This window comes from Bos taurus, chromosome 3, assembly GCF_002263795.3.
Source record: "Bos taurus isolate L1 Dominette 01449 registration number 42190680 breed Hereford chromosome 3, ARS-UCD2.0, whole genome shotgun sequence".
Classification (NCBI taxonomy): Eukaryota; Metazoa; Chordata; class Mammalia; order Artiodactyla; family Bovidae; genus Bos; species Bos taurus.
The window spans coordinates 48,657,027-48,673,066 of NC_037330.1; the positions used below are offsets into that span (position 1 = coordinate 48,657,027).

Genomic DNA, 16,040 nt, shown 5'->3' on the forward strand with positions numbered 1-16,040 from the left:
CAGGTTCCTCTGGCTTCCACTATCTCAAAGGAGTTTGCTCAAATTCATGTCCACTGAGTCTGTGATGCTATCTAAACATCTCATCCTCTGTTGCCCCCTTCTCCTTTTGCCTTCAGTCTTTCCCAGCATTAGGGTCTTTTCCCAATGAGTTGGCTCTTCATATCAGGTGGCAAAAATATTGAGTTTCAATTTTAGCATCAGTCTTTATAAAGAATAGTCAGAGTGAATTTCCTTTAGGACTGACTGGTTTGATCTCCTTGCTGTCCAAGGGACTTTCAAGAGTCTTCTCCAGCATCATAATTCAAAAGCATCCATTCTTTGGCACTCAGCCTTCCTTATGGCTCAACTCTCACATCTGTACTGGAATGACCATACCTTTGACTATATGGATACTGGCTTGACACCTACAAAACTGGCAGATGTCCTAACATCACAAATGCTCTGCATTTAGGGACCTGGTGACACCTGCACCACCTCCACAGTGGCTTCAGGGAGGGCATCTTTACCACTTGTAGGTGGGAAAGGGCATCCCTCACAAGCCGTCCTGCATGTCCTCCAGCACAGGCACGCCGGGCACCTGTGAGCTGCAGGGCTGGGAGGTGCTGAGGACAGAACTGATTGTTCAGAAGATGAAACACTATGGTCATGCCAAGTATTTATTTGGTCATACCAATTAATAAAAATTAAAATATCCTATACCAGGATACTATACTGCTGCCTTGATCTTCCTGCCTGCGCCTGTCCCTCAGATCTTCTTCCCTGACAACTGGATGGACCCAGGGTGCAGCACTGAAAAGGAAAACAGTGGGCATGGGACATGTCTCTGGTACCCTGCCCAGCTCAAGGGCTGTGTCTCTTCAGACTGGCCTGAGCCTTTGCAGGGCAATATGGGCCCCTACGTGCCAATGGGGGATATGAAAATTCAGAAAAAATTCTTTAAAGGGCTTCCAACAGGCACTGGCAACCCACTCCAGTGTTCTTGCCTGGAGAATCCCAGGGACAGGGGAGCCTGGTGGGCTGCCATCTCTGGGGTCACACAGAGTTGGACATGACTGAAGCAACTTAGCAACAGGCACTAGAATTGGCTTATAATGGATAAAACCAGTATCACTCACTGGGCTGGCTCATCTGAGAGTGCAGAAGAGATGGCAGGCCAGGCAGGAACTTTGCTGTTAGCTGTGAGACAGAAGCAGTCCTGCAGTCCTCCCTGTCCTCTTTGGGCCTGTATTTCCTCTTACATAAAATGAGGGGGATGGACAAGAGCTTCTCTAAGATCCCATGTAGCTCAAAAATGCCAGCTTTTAAGTTCTACATGTAACAGAAAGGTTTTTCATTTGATCAAGAAGAAACCAATCAAGTGGAAATACTTACACAACAATCCCAAAACAATCAGTGCAATGAAAATGTGAACCAGAAGGGTGGTGATGAAGCGGAAGGTGAACATCATGGCCAAAGACAAGGCTAGAAAATTAAGCAAAACATACAAATTCTAACGACAATCAAGGCATGAAGGTGATGACGATGGGGCTGGAATGACTAAACCTTCTGAAAGAGTGAAGGCTGAGGACTTTCTTCAATCTCAAAATATCTTGGACCTCTATCAAACAGAAAAACAAGACATACCCAGGCCACCCTCTGAAGCATGTACAAGTTCAGCCTGTGACAGTAAGCCATGTCCTGAAAGCGCTAGCATGCTTCTTGAATTATAAAAATGTTTTCAAAGCAGGTATTATTCCCAAATACCCTAAACTCTTTTTTTCTTTTATGTCCAAATGAAACATCTAAAATTTTTTTATTAAAATTAACTCTTTTGATTTCATAACTTAAGAGTTCTAATTTTGTGTTCTCAGATATCCTCACTAAATATGAAAGATGAATGCCTTTAAAAATGAAAAATTTAAGATAATTATATGATAAGATATATGTATAAAATTTTGCATATCTGTTTCCACTTTGGGGTTTTTTAAGCTTATGAATTTATTGAAAATGAAACTGTTAGCCACTCAGTTCTGTCTGACTCTGTGACCTATGGACTGTAGCTCACCAGGCTCCTCTGTCCATGGGATTTCCTAGGCAAAAATACTTCTCCAGGGTATCCTCCCAACCCAGGGATTAAACCTGGGTCTCCTGTATTGCAGGCAGATTCTTTACCATCAGAGTCACCAGGGAACTTCAGTGAATTTATAGATACTATTTTACTTTTTTTCCGAACCAGAATTCAAGATTACATATAGGTATTTCAGTGTAGTGATTAAGATCATGGGTTTGAAATCAGACAGATCTGGGCCGAGTCCCAGCTCTGCCACCTCCACTAGATGTGTAACCTTGGTCAAGCCTCAGACCTCTCTAGGCCTCAGTTTCCTCTCATACAAATGGTGACAGGATTCTGATGAAGTTTAAAGAGTTAACAATAAGCACAATGCCTGGCGCATGTGGGTCATAAGAAGTCTGGAAGTTACACAATGGTGGCTAGTTAAGCATCCCCAAGCACTCAGGAATTAGTAACCTTTGGGTAATGAAATTATGGAAACCTCAATTTATAGACTGGAAACATGATGTTAATGGATGATCAAAGAGCTTCTTTCAACCTTCCAAGGTTGGGAGGCAGCCATTGTAAACGACAGGGGTAAATAACAGGCCACTAACTACTATTGCCTAGAGCAACAGAGAGTATTAACTCATTCAAAGAGAAGGCTGACTCCTAAAAGGACTCATCAAACTAAAATAGCAAAAGGGAAGTTAAACCATCAGGAGTGGAGAAGTGGCTGCTTCCAGAAAGACCCGGAAAAGGCAGGATCCGGCGCAAAGCCTTGACCTGCCTGCAACCCAGCAAGCCTGTTCCTAGGAGGAGCTGGGTCCACCGGCTCAGTGTCCTCTGGCGCTAACATAATGGACACACCCTCCTTCTCCTCCTCAGTAGGCTCTGACCTGGCTTGCCTGCAGGAAGAGGCGCTACAGAATGTCCACACTTGCTGGACATGCATTTCTGGCACTTTCCATGGCCAGTTCACAAAGTGGCAATGTGCTCTGCACATCCATCTTCAGGCAGAGCTGAGGAGCAGACCCTGGAACATCATCAATGTCTAAGGCAACCTCCACCTAGTGAGGCCTCTAGGCAGGATCAGCTGGCCTTTTCCCAGTCTTACTACCCCTCCCCCACTTGAACTTGAAACACTGACAATATCTACAAAGAAAAGACATGAAGTGAAGTTTTTCATTGTACAGCACACATAAGTGCTAGAAATTTTGGTATAAATAGTCACTGAAGAAAAATTAATGAAAAATTACCAAAGGCGAGGATACAGAGGCCGAGGACTGTGTCTCTTCCTGACATTATTCCACTTAGAATTCGATGGAGGGAGTCCACATCATTGATCAGAACAGATGCAAACAGAGAATAACACTCAGGAGTTTGAGGGATGCATCGATTAAACAAGGGAAAAGACTTGCTAAAAAGAAAAGATAGAATAAGTGGCAAAGATGTTGATTTCATTTATCTTAAAAAAGATACTTATTTAAAATTCTCAGCAACCAAAATGTATAAGATCTAAAGTAATAAAAAGAAGGTTAAAGCCCTGTTTGCAATGTACACCTTACAAAGCCAAGCATCTGTGCTGTCAGTGTTTAGCTAATGCCTGGCTGGGAAACTGATTATAGGGACCCACAGACACCCAAAGCCTAAACTCGGGGAGTGACATTGCTGAGTCTCATATCTTGGCCCTTCCTGGATAACAACAACCAACTCCAACACAAGAATCACATTTCTTTAGGGAACTTTTACAGCTAAAGACTGGCTCAGTCAGAAGGTGTACTAATGAAACCACAAGCTTTATTTCTATCCTCTTTATGAAGACATATAAAGCTTGAGAGTTTTGTTATGAACAGAATGAGTGCTTTAGAAATGAGTGATAAATATATGAGTGAAACTGTGGGTGGTACCTGTCTTAGGTAGTTGAGAAAGCTGACCTCTTTTAGAGCCCTTCCTGAAATGGAAAAATGCCCAGGAATGTTCCTCCTAATGAATTTAATGTACCCACAAATATCTTCACAGCATCGCGCTCTTCTTTCCTTCTGTGGGCCCCAAAGAGTGGAAATAATCCCAACCCATGAAGTCCCTAATTATCTGACAAATTGCTAAAGTATTAGGCAGTTACCGAATATTTTGTGAAATGTGTGAAGATGAAGCAAGGGGAACTGTTGGGGGCCAGAGTGAGGTACTCCGCCCGTGACAAAGGTCATGAGGAAGGAGGCTTGACATACGCAAAGGCGGGATCGAGCCTCAGGAGTCCCCCTGGAACTCCTCGAGCATCTACCCCCATTACCAGAGCCTGCCTATTTTACTACTTTGTGCTCTCACCTATATCTCTGACTTTAAGGGGGGCTGTACCCCACGACCTCTTTCGGAGAAGGAGTTAACCTAGAGCTCCAGTTAATAATAATTCCTGGGCGTGATAAGAGTGTTTTAACCTACAAACTCCTCTGAAGGTTCTCTAGCCTGCCTGACAGGCTTGTCCGGCCACATGTGATTGCTCACAGCCTCCCAACCATGAGAGACATGAGATGCTTTAAACCTTCTAAAAACAGGTTCCTTAGAAAAGTTAGAAAACTATTAGTATAAGTATAATGGGCTGATTAGAAATTGTATTGGTGAAGGGTTTTTCATTTGTTGAGCCAATGTTTGTTGCTAAATCTCCACATCCCCTGCCCTTACACACATTAATGAATATATAGAAGAAATAAGTATTAACCTTTGATATTAATCACGTTATACCTTAGGCTAAGTAAATTCTTTCCTTAACTAAAACCCACTACACCCTCACCCTATAGGAATGTAACTCTATTTGGGTGGTGTCTGTTTTAAAAATAATCACCCCTGGAGAAATAAGTGTCCTGGTTGACTGACCGTTGTCACAAGGAGAGGGTCATAAATTGTCAGCAGGCCCCCCTGGCCAGAAGATGATGTAACACCCCTAAGACCTCTGTATATATTTGTATGAAGCACCTGACTTTGATAAAAGTCAGGACTGCTGACCCCACGTGACTTTTGCATAACATCTCAGTGTATAAAAGTAGACCATGGAAAATAAAGAATTGGGATCAGTTTCTCGAAATACTGGTCTCCCCATGTCTCTCTCTCTTTCACTCTGGCTGAGTCTCCATCTGGAGCACGGAACCCACCATGCTTACTAATTATGCCTGGGCTTCTAAGATCCGACCGGGGAGGCCTCAGTGTCTCCTCTCCTTCGGGAGAATGGAAGGACGCCTGCGGCCTACGTAAGTGGTGCAAACTTCTTGTCTTGAAGTTTTTTTGGTCTCCCGTGTAAACCAAGCTACTCAGCCTCTTTTCTCCACTGAATTTTCCTACTGAGCTATCCTTATTCTATTACTCTTTATATCTTTGATAAAATATTTAAATAAATAGGTCGCCGACGCCGTCCCCGCTTCGAATACCCTGGATCAGCCGGGGCAGGACCCCGGCAGGGAACCTAAATGCAAATGACATTACAGCATTATGAAGGAAAAATGGCTTCGAAACACCCAATGATCTCAACATAGAACATACAGAAGGATCTTTCTCAGGAGGCACAAGAATAGAAAAACAGTTCCTGAGTCATCAAATATTGATTCAAGAGTAATACAACCAAGCCATTTTTTTAAATTAAAAATTTTACAGATGTGATACATTGACATGGCTCAGATTCCAGAAGTATATCAGAATAAACCGTAAGAAATTGCTCTTTCTTCTCCTTGAGCCACTGAAGTACATTTGTCCACAGGCCATTAGGTTTTAGTTTCTTGTACATCACCATAGAGATATTTGTTAGCATATATGAACATAACAGGAAATTTAAATAGCAGTCTGCAGCTGAGTGTCAAAAATAGTAAAAATTACATCCCTAAATGAGATACCAGACCCCACCAAGCTGGGATTTTCAAAAAAGAGGTAGGAAATAAAACTGTTACTCTCATAAATCTTTTACCTACACATTATAAGGGGCTTTCCTGGTGGCTCAGTGGTAAAGAATCTGCCTGCTAAGGCAGGGGACTCAGGTTTGATCCCTGGGTCAGGAAAATCTCCTAGAGAAGGAAACTGCAACCAACTCCAGTATTCTTGGCTGAAGAATTCCATGGTCAGTGGAGCCTGGCAAGCTACAGTCCATGGGGTCGCAAAAGAGTTGGACACGACTCAATGACTAAACAATAACAACACATTATAAGAGTATTTGAGGCTGGAGAACAGTAAAGCATTTTAAAATAGAAACTTTCATTCTGGAATATCTTTAGCATTACTGAAAAATCACAAAAAAGGTACAGAGAGCTCCCACATACCTTCCCTCACCTCCACCTTGTGTAACATCCAACATAACCACAGTACATTTGTGAAAATTAAGAAATCAATGCTGGTACTACATTATATACTAAACCACAGCCTTTATTTGGATCACCATTTTCCACCAATTACTTTTTCTGTTCCAGCATCAGATCAGATCAGTCGCTCAGTCATGTTCGACTCTTTGCGACCCCATGAATCGAAGCACGCCAGGCCTCCCTGTCCATTACCGACTCCCAGAGTTCACCCAGACTCACATCCATCGAGTCAGTGATGCCACCCAGCCATCTCATCCTGTGTCGTCCCCTTCTCCTCTTGCCCCCAATCCCTCCCAGCATCAGAGTCTTTTCCAATGAGTCAACCCTTCGCATGAGGTGGCCAAAGTACTGGAGTTTCAGCTTTAGCAGCATTCCTTCAAAAGAAATCCCAGGGCTGATCTCCTTCAGAATGGACTGGTTGGATCTCCTTGCAGTCCAAGGGACTCTCAAGAGTCTTCTCCAATGCCACAGTTCAAAAGCATCAATTCTTCGGTGCTCAGCCTTCTTCCCAGTCCAACTCTCACATCCATACATGACCACAGGAAAAACCATAGCCTTGACTAGACGAACCTTTGTTGGCAAAGTAATGTCTCTGCTTTTGAATATGCTATCTAGGTTGGTCATAACTTTCCTTCCAAGGAGTAAGCATCTGTTAATTTCATGGCTGCAGTCACCATCTGCAGTGATTTTGGAGCCCCCCAAAATAAAGTCTGACACTGTTTCCACTGTTTCCCCATCTATTTCCCATGAAGTGATGGGACTGGATGCCATGATCTTTGTTTTCTGAACGTTGAGCTTTAAGCCAACTTTTTCACTCTCCACTTTCACTTTCATCAAGAGGCTTTTGAGTTCCTCTTCACTTTCTGCCATAAGGGTGGTGTCGTCTGCATATCTGAGGTTATTGATATTTCTCCTGGCAATCTTGATTCCAGCTTGTGTTTCTTCCAGTCCAGCGTTTCTCATGATGTACTCTGCATATAAGTTAAATAAGCAGGGTGACAATATACAGCCTTGATGTACTCCTTTTCCTATTTGGAACCAGTCTGTTGTTCCATGTCCAGTTCTAACTGTTGCTTCCTGACCTGCATACAAATTTCTCAAGAGGCAGGTCAGGTGGTCTGGTATTCCCATCTCTTGAAGAATTTTCCAGTTTATTGTGATCCACACAGTCAAAGGCTTTGGCATACTCAATAAAACAGAAACAGATGTTTTTCTGGAACTCTCTTGCTTTTTCCATGATCCAGTGGATGTTGGCAATTTGATCTCTGGTTCCTCTGCCTTTTCTAAAACCACCTTGAACATCAGGAAGTTCACGGTTCACATATTGCTGAAGCCTGGCTTGGAGAATTTTGAGCATTACTTTACTAGCACGTGAGATGAGTGCAATTGTGTGGTAGTTTGAGCGTTCTTTGGCATTGCCTTTCTTTGGGATTGGAATGAAAACTGCCCTTTTCCAGTCCTGTGGCCACTGCTGAGTTTTCCAAATGTGCTGGCATATTGAGTGCAGCACTTTCACAGCATCATCTTTCAGGATTTGGAATAGCTCAATTGGAATTCTATCACCTCCACTAGCTTTGTTTGTAGTGACGCTTCCTAAGGCCCACTTGACTTCACATTCCAGGATGTCTGGCTCTAGGTCAGTGATCACACCATTGTGATTATCTGGGTCGTGAAGATCTTTTTTGTACAGCTCTTCTGTGTATTCTTGCCATCTCTTCTTAATATCTTCTGCTTCTGTTAGGTCCATACCATTTCTGTCCTTTATCGAGCCCATCTTTGCATGAAATGTTCCTTTGGTATCTCTGATTTTCTTGAAGAGATCTCTAGTCTTTCCCATTCTGTTGTTTTCCTCTATTTCTTTGCATTGATCACTGAAGAAGGCTTTCTTATCTCTTCTTGCTATTCTTTGGAACTCTGCATTTAGATGCTTATATCTTTCCTTTTCTCCTTTGCTTTTTGCTTCTCTGCTTTTCAAAGCTATTTGTAAGGCCTCCCCAGACAGCCATTTTGCTTTTTTGCACTTCTTTTCCATGGGGATGGTCTTGATCCCTGTCTCCTGTACAATGTCACTAACCTCATTCCATAGTTCATCAGGCACTCTATCTATCAGATCTAGGCCCTTAAATCTATTTCTTACTTCCACTGTATAATCATAAGGGATTTGATTTAGGTCATACCTGAATGGTCTAGTGGTTTTCCCTACTTTCTTCAATTTAAGTCTGAATTTGGCAATAAGGAGTTCATGGTCTGAGCCATAGTCAGCTCCCGGTCTTGCTTTTGCTGACTGTATAGAGCTTCTCCATCTTTGGCTGCAAAGAATATAATCAATCTGATTTTGGTGTTGACCATCTGGTGATGTCCACGTGTAGAGTCTTCTCTTGTGTTGTTGGAAGAGGGTGTTTGTTATGACCAGTGCATTTTCTTGGCAAAACTTGTCTTCGCCCTGCTTCATTCCGTATTCCAAGGCCAAATTTGCCTGTTACTCCAGGTGTTTCTTGACTTCCTACTTTTGCATTCCAGTCCCCTATAATGAAAAGGACATCTTTTTTGGGTGTTAGTTCTAAAAGGTCTTGTAGGTCTTCATAGAACCGTTCAACTTCAGCTTCTTCAGTGTTACTGGTTGGGGCATAGACTTGGATTACTGTGATATTGAATGGTTTGCTTTGGAAATGAACAGAGATCATTCTGTCGTTTTTGAGATTGCATCCAAGTACTGCATATGGGACTCTTTTGTTGACCATGATGGCTACTCCATTTCTTCTGAGTGATTCCTGCCCGCAGTAGTAGATATAATGGTCATCTGAGTTAAATTCCCCCATTCCAGTCCATTTTAGCTCTCTGATTCCTAGAATGTCGACATTCACTCTTGCCATCTCTTGTTTGACCACTTCCAATTTGCCTTGATTCATGGACCTGACATTCCAGGTTCCTATGCAATATTGCTCTTTACAGCATTGGACCTTGCTTCTACCACCAGTCACATCCACAGCTGGGTGTTGTTTTTGCTTTGGCTCTGTCTCTTTATTCTTTCTGGAGTTATTTCTTCACTGATCTCCAGCAGCATATTGGGCACCTACTGACCTGGGGAGTTCCTCTGTCAGTATCCTATCATTTTGCCTTTTCATACTGTTCATGGGGTTCTCAAGGCAAGAATACTGAGGTCGTTTGACATTCCCTTCTCCAGTGAACCACATTTTGTCAGATCTCTCCACTATGACCCGCCAATCTTGGGTTGCCCCACAGGCATGGCTTAGTTTCATTGAGTTAGACATGGCTGTGGTCCTAGTGTGATTAGATTGACTAGTTTTTTGTGAGTATGGTTTCAGTGTGTCTGCCCTCTGATGCCCTCTTGCAACACCTACCATCTTACTTGGGTTTCTCTTACCTTGGGTGTAGGGTATCTCTTTATGGCTGCTCCAGCGAAGCACAGCCATTGCTCCTTACCTTGGACGAGGGGTATCTCCTCACCACCACCCTACCACAGTGCATTTATTTGTTGTGTCTCCCTTGGTCCGGGACAATTTCTTAGTTTTTCCCTATTTGTCATTACCTTGACACTTTTGAAAATTCATGGTCAGGTATTTTATAAAATGTCCTGCAAGCTGAAGAATGACCCTCATGTTCTCTCATGATTAGATGCAGTTACAGGTTTAGGGCGGTGGCCTGCTATAGGGTTGGGAGCACTGAGTGTAGCAGTACATGCATGGGATCTTTCGAAGGAGGTCACCATTATCTTCATTATTTCCACCATGGTTGGGCCCCAGGTAAATAGCAGAGAGGAACACAGCTACAGAAAATTGGATTAAAGATTTACTGAGCATGGCCCTGCCCATCAGAATAAGACTCAGTTTCCCCCTCAGTCAGGCTTATGGAAGCTTCCATAAGCCTCTTATCCTTCTCCATCAGAAGGCAGAAACACTGAAAACCACAATCACAGAAAACCAACCAATCTAATCACATGGACCACAGCCTTGTCTAACTCAATGAAACTATGAGCCACGCTATGTAGGGCCACCCAAGACAGATGGGTCGTGGTGGAGAGGTCTGACAGAAAGTGGTCCACTGGAGAAGGGAATGGCAAACTACCTCAGTATTCTTGCCTTGAGAACCCCATGAACAGTATGAAAAGGCAAAAAGATAGGATACTGACAGAGGAACTCCCCAGGTCGGTAGGTGCCCAGTATGCTACTGGAGATCAGTGGAGAAATAACTCCAGAAAGAATAAAGAGACAGAGCCAAAGCAAAAACAACACCCAGCTGTGGATGCGACTGGTGATGGAAGCAAGGTCCGATGCTGTAAAGAGCAATATTGCATAGGAACCTGGAATGTCAGGTCCATGAATCAAGGCAAATTGGAAGTGGTCAAACAAGAGATGGCAAGAGTGAACATCGACATGTTAGGAATCAGCGAGCAAAAATGGACTGGAATGGGTGAATTTAACTCAGATGACCATTATATCTACTATTGTGGGCAAGAATCCCTTAGAAGAAATGGAGTAGCCATCATAGTCAACAAGAGAGTCTGAAATGCAGTACTTGGATGCAATCTCCCAAACGACAGAATGATCTCTGTTCATTTCCAAGGCAAACCATTCAATATCACGGTAATCCAAGTCTATGCTGCAACCAGTAATGCTGAAGAAGCTGAAGTTGAATGGTTCTATGAAGACCACAAGACCTTCTAGAACTAACACCCAAAAAAGATGTCCTTTTCATTATAGGAGTCTGGAATGCAAAAGTAGGAATCAAGAAACACCTGGACTAACAGGCAAATTTGGCCTTGGAATACGGAATGAAGCAGGGCGAAGGCTAATAGTTTTTTCAAGAGAACACACTGGTCATAACAAAGTCCCTCTTCCAACAACACAAGAGAAGACTCTACACAAGGACATCATCAGATGGTCAACGCCAAAATCAGACTGATTATATTCTTTGCAGTCAAAGATGGAGAAGCTCTATACAGTCAGCAAAAACAAGACCAGGAGCTGACTGTGACTCAGATCATGAACTCCTTATTGTCAAATTCAGATTTAAATTGAAGAAAGTAGGGAAAACCACTAGACCATTCAGGTATGACCTAAATCAAATCCTTTATGATTATACAGTGGAAATGAGAAATAGATTTAAGGGCCTAGATCTGATAGATAGAGTGCCTGATGAACTATGGAATGAGGTTTGTGACATTGTACAGGAGACAGGGATCAAGACCATCCCCAAGAAAAAGAAGTGCAAAAAAGCAAAATGGCTGTCTGGGGAGGCCTTACAAATAGCTTTGAAAAGAAGAGAAGTGAAAAGCAAAGGAGAAAAGGAAAGATATAAGCATCTGAATACAGAGTTCCAAAGAATAGCAAACATCTATTTCTGCTTTATTGACTATGTCAAAGCCTTTGACTGTGTGGATCAAAACAAACTGTGGAAATTCAAGAGATGGGAATACCAGGCCACCTGACCTGCCTCTTGAGAAATCTGTATGCAGGTCAGGAAGCAACAGTCAGAACTGGACATGGAACAACAGACTAGTTTCAAATTGGGACAGGAGTATGTCAGGCTGTATATTGTCACCATGCTTATTTTACTTATATGCAGAGTATATCATGAGAAATGCTGGGGTGGAAGAAGCACAAGCTGGAATCAAGATTGCCAGGAGAAATGTCAATAACCTCAGATATGCAAATGATACCACCCTTATGGCAGAAAGCGAAGAACTAAAAAGCCTCTTGATAAAAATGAAAGAGAGGAGTGAAAAGTTAACTTAAAGCTTAGCATTCAGAAAACTAATATCATGGCAGCCGGTCCCATCATTTCATGGCAAATAGATAGGGAAACAGTGGAAACAGTGGCTGACTTTATTTTTTGGGGCTCCAAAATCACTGCAGATGGTGACTGCAGCCACGAAATTAAAAGACACTTCCTCCTTGGAAGAAAAGTTATGACCAACCTAGACAGCATATTAGAAAGCAGAGACATTACTTTGCAACAAAGGTCCATCTAGTCAAGGCTATGATTTTTCCAGTAGTCATATATGGATTTGAGAGTTGGGAGTATAAAGAAAGCTGAGTGCCAAAGAATTGGTATTTTTCAACTGTGGTGTTGGAGAAGACTCTTGAGAGTCCCCTGGACTGTAAGGAGATCCAACCAGTCTATCCTAAAGGAAATCTGTCTTGAATATTCATTGGAAGGACTGATGTTAAAGCTGTAACTCCAATACTTTGGCCACCTGATGTGAAAAGCTGACTCATTGGAAAAGACCCTGATGCTGGGAAAGATTGAAGACGGGAAGAGAAGGGGATGACAGAGGATGAGATGGTTGGATGGCATCACCAACTCAATGGACATGAGTTTGAGTAAACTCCGAGAGTTGGTGATGGATGGGGAGGCCTGGTGTGCTGCAGTCCATGTGGTCACAGAGAGTCAGACACAACTGAGCTGAACGGGTTTAGGGGAAGAACGTCACCGAGGGGGGGTGCTCTCAGAGGACTACATTGGGGACATGGCAGCAGCCTGACTTCACTGCTGAATTAGACCACAATCACTCAGTTAAGGTGGCTGGGTCCTGCCAGATTTCTCCACTGGAATGTGAGTATTTTTTCTCTTTCTACACTCTGTTCTTAAAAGTGAGTCCAGCCTGCTCTCAAGAGGAAGGAAATTAACTTCCACATCCTGGAGGATGAATATCAACACACATTATCAGAGATCCCTCTGTAAAGATTTATCCCTTTCCTCCCCTTTATTACTTAGTCTCTTATTTACATAAGTATGGACTCATGGATATATATTCTTTGGGTTATAATCCAGTATGATTGTTATTTAGTCAGTTGCTCAAATTGTTCCATCTTTGTCCACTGGGAGGTATTTCAGGTTGGCCCCTGTGTCCTTTTGACATGGCCAATCCCTTTTTTTCCCCTTGAGCACTTCCTTACTTTCTAATTTGACAAGATGATGCCAGGCTTATCTGGTATTTCTCTCATTCAAGGCCTAAAATCAGACCTTCTGGAGAACAGTACTTAGAAACAAAGCTCTGGACATTGGGTATGTTTATTGCTACTGGAGAATCACTGATCCTAGGTCCTCTTATAATCAGCTGTAGTATGTAGCTTCAAAATGGCTAGATAGTCCCCTGTGAGAAGTAGGGAGTGGGATCAAGAGAATGTGGAACACATCCCACCCCCACAAACACATCAAAAATACATCTACATGTGGAACAATTCTCTTAGAAAACTAACTGGAAACCAGCAGAAGAACTCCTATACAACCAAACCTGCAAGAAAAAGTGGTTCCATGTAACTGGCTGGGACAAAAAGGCATCGCATTGGGACCTGTGCCCCTGAAAAGCAAGCTGTCAAGCCACAATCTGGGCATCAACATCCTGGACTCCTGTGTGGAGGAGACTAGCCCCCTTGACTGCTAGAAAATCTGCAGAGACAGACAGAAGGACTAGAGAAGCCTAGATTCCACTTGCACAGAGTGTGTGCATGCTGGCTTGCTGACAATCAGGGTGGAGAGAGCCATGCACTGGTGGCTGCCACCTCGCCACACTCAGAAGGGGCAAACACCCTGGCCCTGCTCACTCCAAACCACAGCCTGGTGCGAGATCAGGGCACAGATTCAGTTCAACTATGCAGAAATAGACCAGGGCACCTGTGGTGTGATCCAGGTGAAGCCACGCAGGATACTGTCTAGTCATGCATGGGGTGAGTGCAACCACATTGGCCATTGGCAGGGTGAGCACAGGGAGGTGCCACAAAAGTACATAGAGGCCAAGGGCTGGGCAGACAGGCCCTGGGACTCATCTAGCTACACAGAAAGAGTCCAGAGGGCCTGGAATGTGGTCTGGGTGGGGCAGCGATGGCCATTGTCAGTGCATTCAGAAGTAGCAAGTCCTCTCCCAGTGAGAGCTCCTCAGCTTCGCCCACATCACACCACAGCCTCGCCCTGGATCTGGGGCAGACAGGTCCTGGAGAAGACTGGCACAGAGGCAGCATAGATCCTGGCGGGGGGGCCCAGCCACATAAACTTGTGCAGCCACAACATCCAACCCCTAGCCCCAGCCCCCTCCACGCCACAGCCTTGCATTAGATCTGGGACGAACACAACAGAGAGAGGGATGTGACCTTGGGCTGCTTCCAAGCAGAGCCAGGGGGCCCGTAGGTCCTTTGTGACCACAGAGGCCTCACTTGCTTCAGCAATCACCTCCGTAGGGGCAGGGGCACACTCTCAAGGGCAATGCAGCCTCACTGATCCTGACCTTTAGGGTTTCTAATTCAACAGCTGAGGAGCTGACACTGCTCCTAACAGAGTGACAAGAGCCACGGAGCAAAAGGGAAGCCCCACCTCATATCCTGCACAGGTTCTAGAAACAACCCTCCCCATGAAGGGCAAAATGACCAGCAAACTCTGAGGAAAGACCTGGCTGGCAGCCATATGGAAACCAGCAACTTACACCAAAGACATTGGACATGCAGAGGCTACACAGGGATGCCCCCACATAAAAACTTCTCTTCAAGACCATAGTACATAATTGCTTCTCCTAAATTTATAAAGAAAAAGAAAGTTAAATAGAATAGAAAGGCAGCGGAACTACTCCCAATTAAATGAACAAGAGAAATCCCCCGAAAGAACAAATAATGAATAATTAAACAGGGCTTTCTAATCCACTAGACCCCAAATTCAAAAAGGTGGCATAAAAATGCTAACTGAATTAAGAAAGATTATTGACAGAAACAGAGATCATTGTAACAAGGAACTGCTGCTGCTGCTGCTAAGTCGCTTCAGTCGTGTCCGACTCTGTGCGACCCCATGGACAGCAGCCCACTAGGCTCCTCTGTCCCTGGGATTCTCCAGGCAAGAACAATGGAGTGGGTTGCCAGTTCCTTCTCCAATGCATGAAAGTGAAAAGTGAAAGTGAAGTCGCTCAGTCGTGCCCGACTCTTAGCGACCCCATGGACTACAGCCTACCAGGCTCCTCCATCCATGGGATTTTCCAGGCAAGAGTACTGGAGTGGGGTGCCATTGCCTTCTCCAAACAAGGAACTAGAAACTATAAAGATGAACTGATCAAAAAAGGACAATTCAACTGCCAAGATAAAAACCAACCTAGAGGTAATTAATAGCAGAATAAATGTTATAGAAGAATAAATAAGTGATCTGGAAGATAGCATGATGGCAATCATCCAGTTAGAACAGCAGGTGGACATACAAATGAAAACAAATGAAAGCAACATACAATACCTATGGGATAATGTGAAATGTGCCAACCTACACAAAATAGACATTCCAGAAGGAGAAGGTGGTGGGTTGTTGAAAATGTATTTGAAGAAATTATAGCTGAAAAATTCCCAAACCTAAAGAAGGGAACATATATTCAGGTATAGGAAGCCCAGAGGGTCCCAAACAATAAGAACCCATGCATATTCACACCAAGACATCTCATAATTAAGATGGCAAATGTTAAAGATAAAGAGGATTCCAAAGGTAGTGAGAGAAAAACAAAGAGTCAGTTACAAGGGAATCTCCTTTAAGCTATCAGTTGATTTCTCTATAGAAACGGCAGGCCAGAAGGGAGTGGCAAGATAAATTCAAAATCCTAAAAGGAAAAAACTTGGAACCTAGGATGCTCTATCCAACATGATCATCACTTAGAAGGAGAGATAAAGAATTTCCCAGACAGGCAA

The 16,040-nt window shown here is 43.5% G+C and overlaps 1 protein-coding gene across 4 annotated transcripts in view; it reads right to left on the reverse strand.

The window, feature by feature from the left end:
* SLC44A3 (solute carrier family 44 member 3) overlaps positions 1-16,040 on the reverse strand; it is an 88,512-nt gene that overhangs the window by 58,095 nt on the left and 14,377 nt on the right. For all 4 annotated transcript variants that reach the window (XM_005204273.5, XM_005204276.5, XM_005204277.5 and 1 more), the window contains exons 6-7: positions 3,289-3,449; positions 1,372-1,461 (exon numbers count right to left, since the gene is read on the reverse strand). In XM_005204273.5, coding sequence (XP_005204330.1) covers positions 1,372-1,461; positions 3,289-3,449 — 251 coding nt within the window. The remainder of the gene's footprint in view (positions 1-1,371; positions 1,462-3,288; positions 3,450-16,040) is intronic.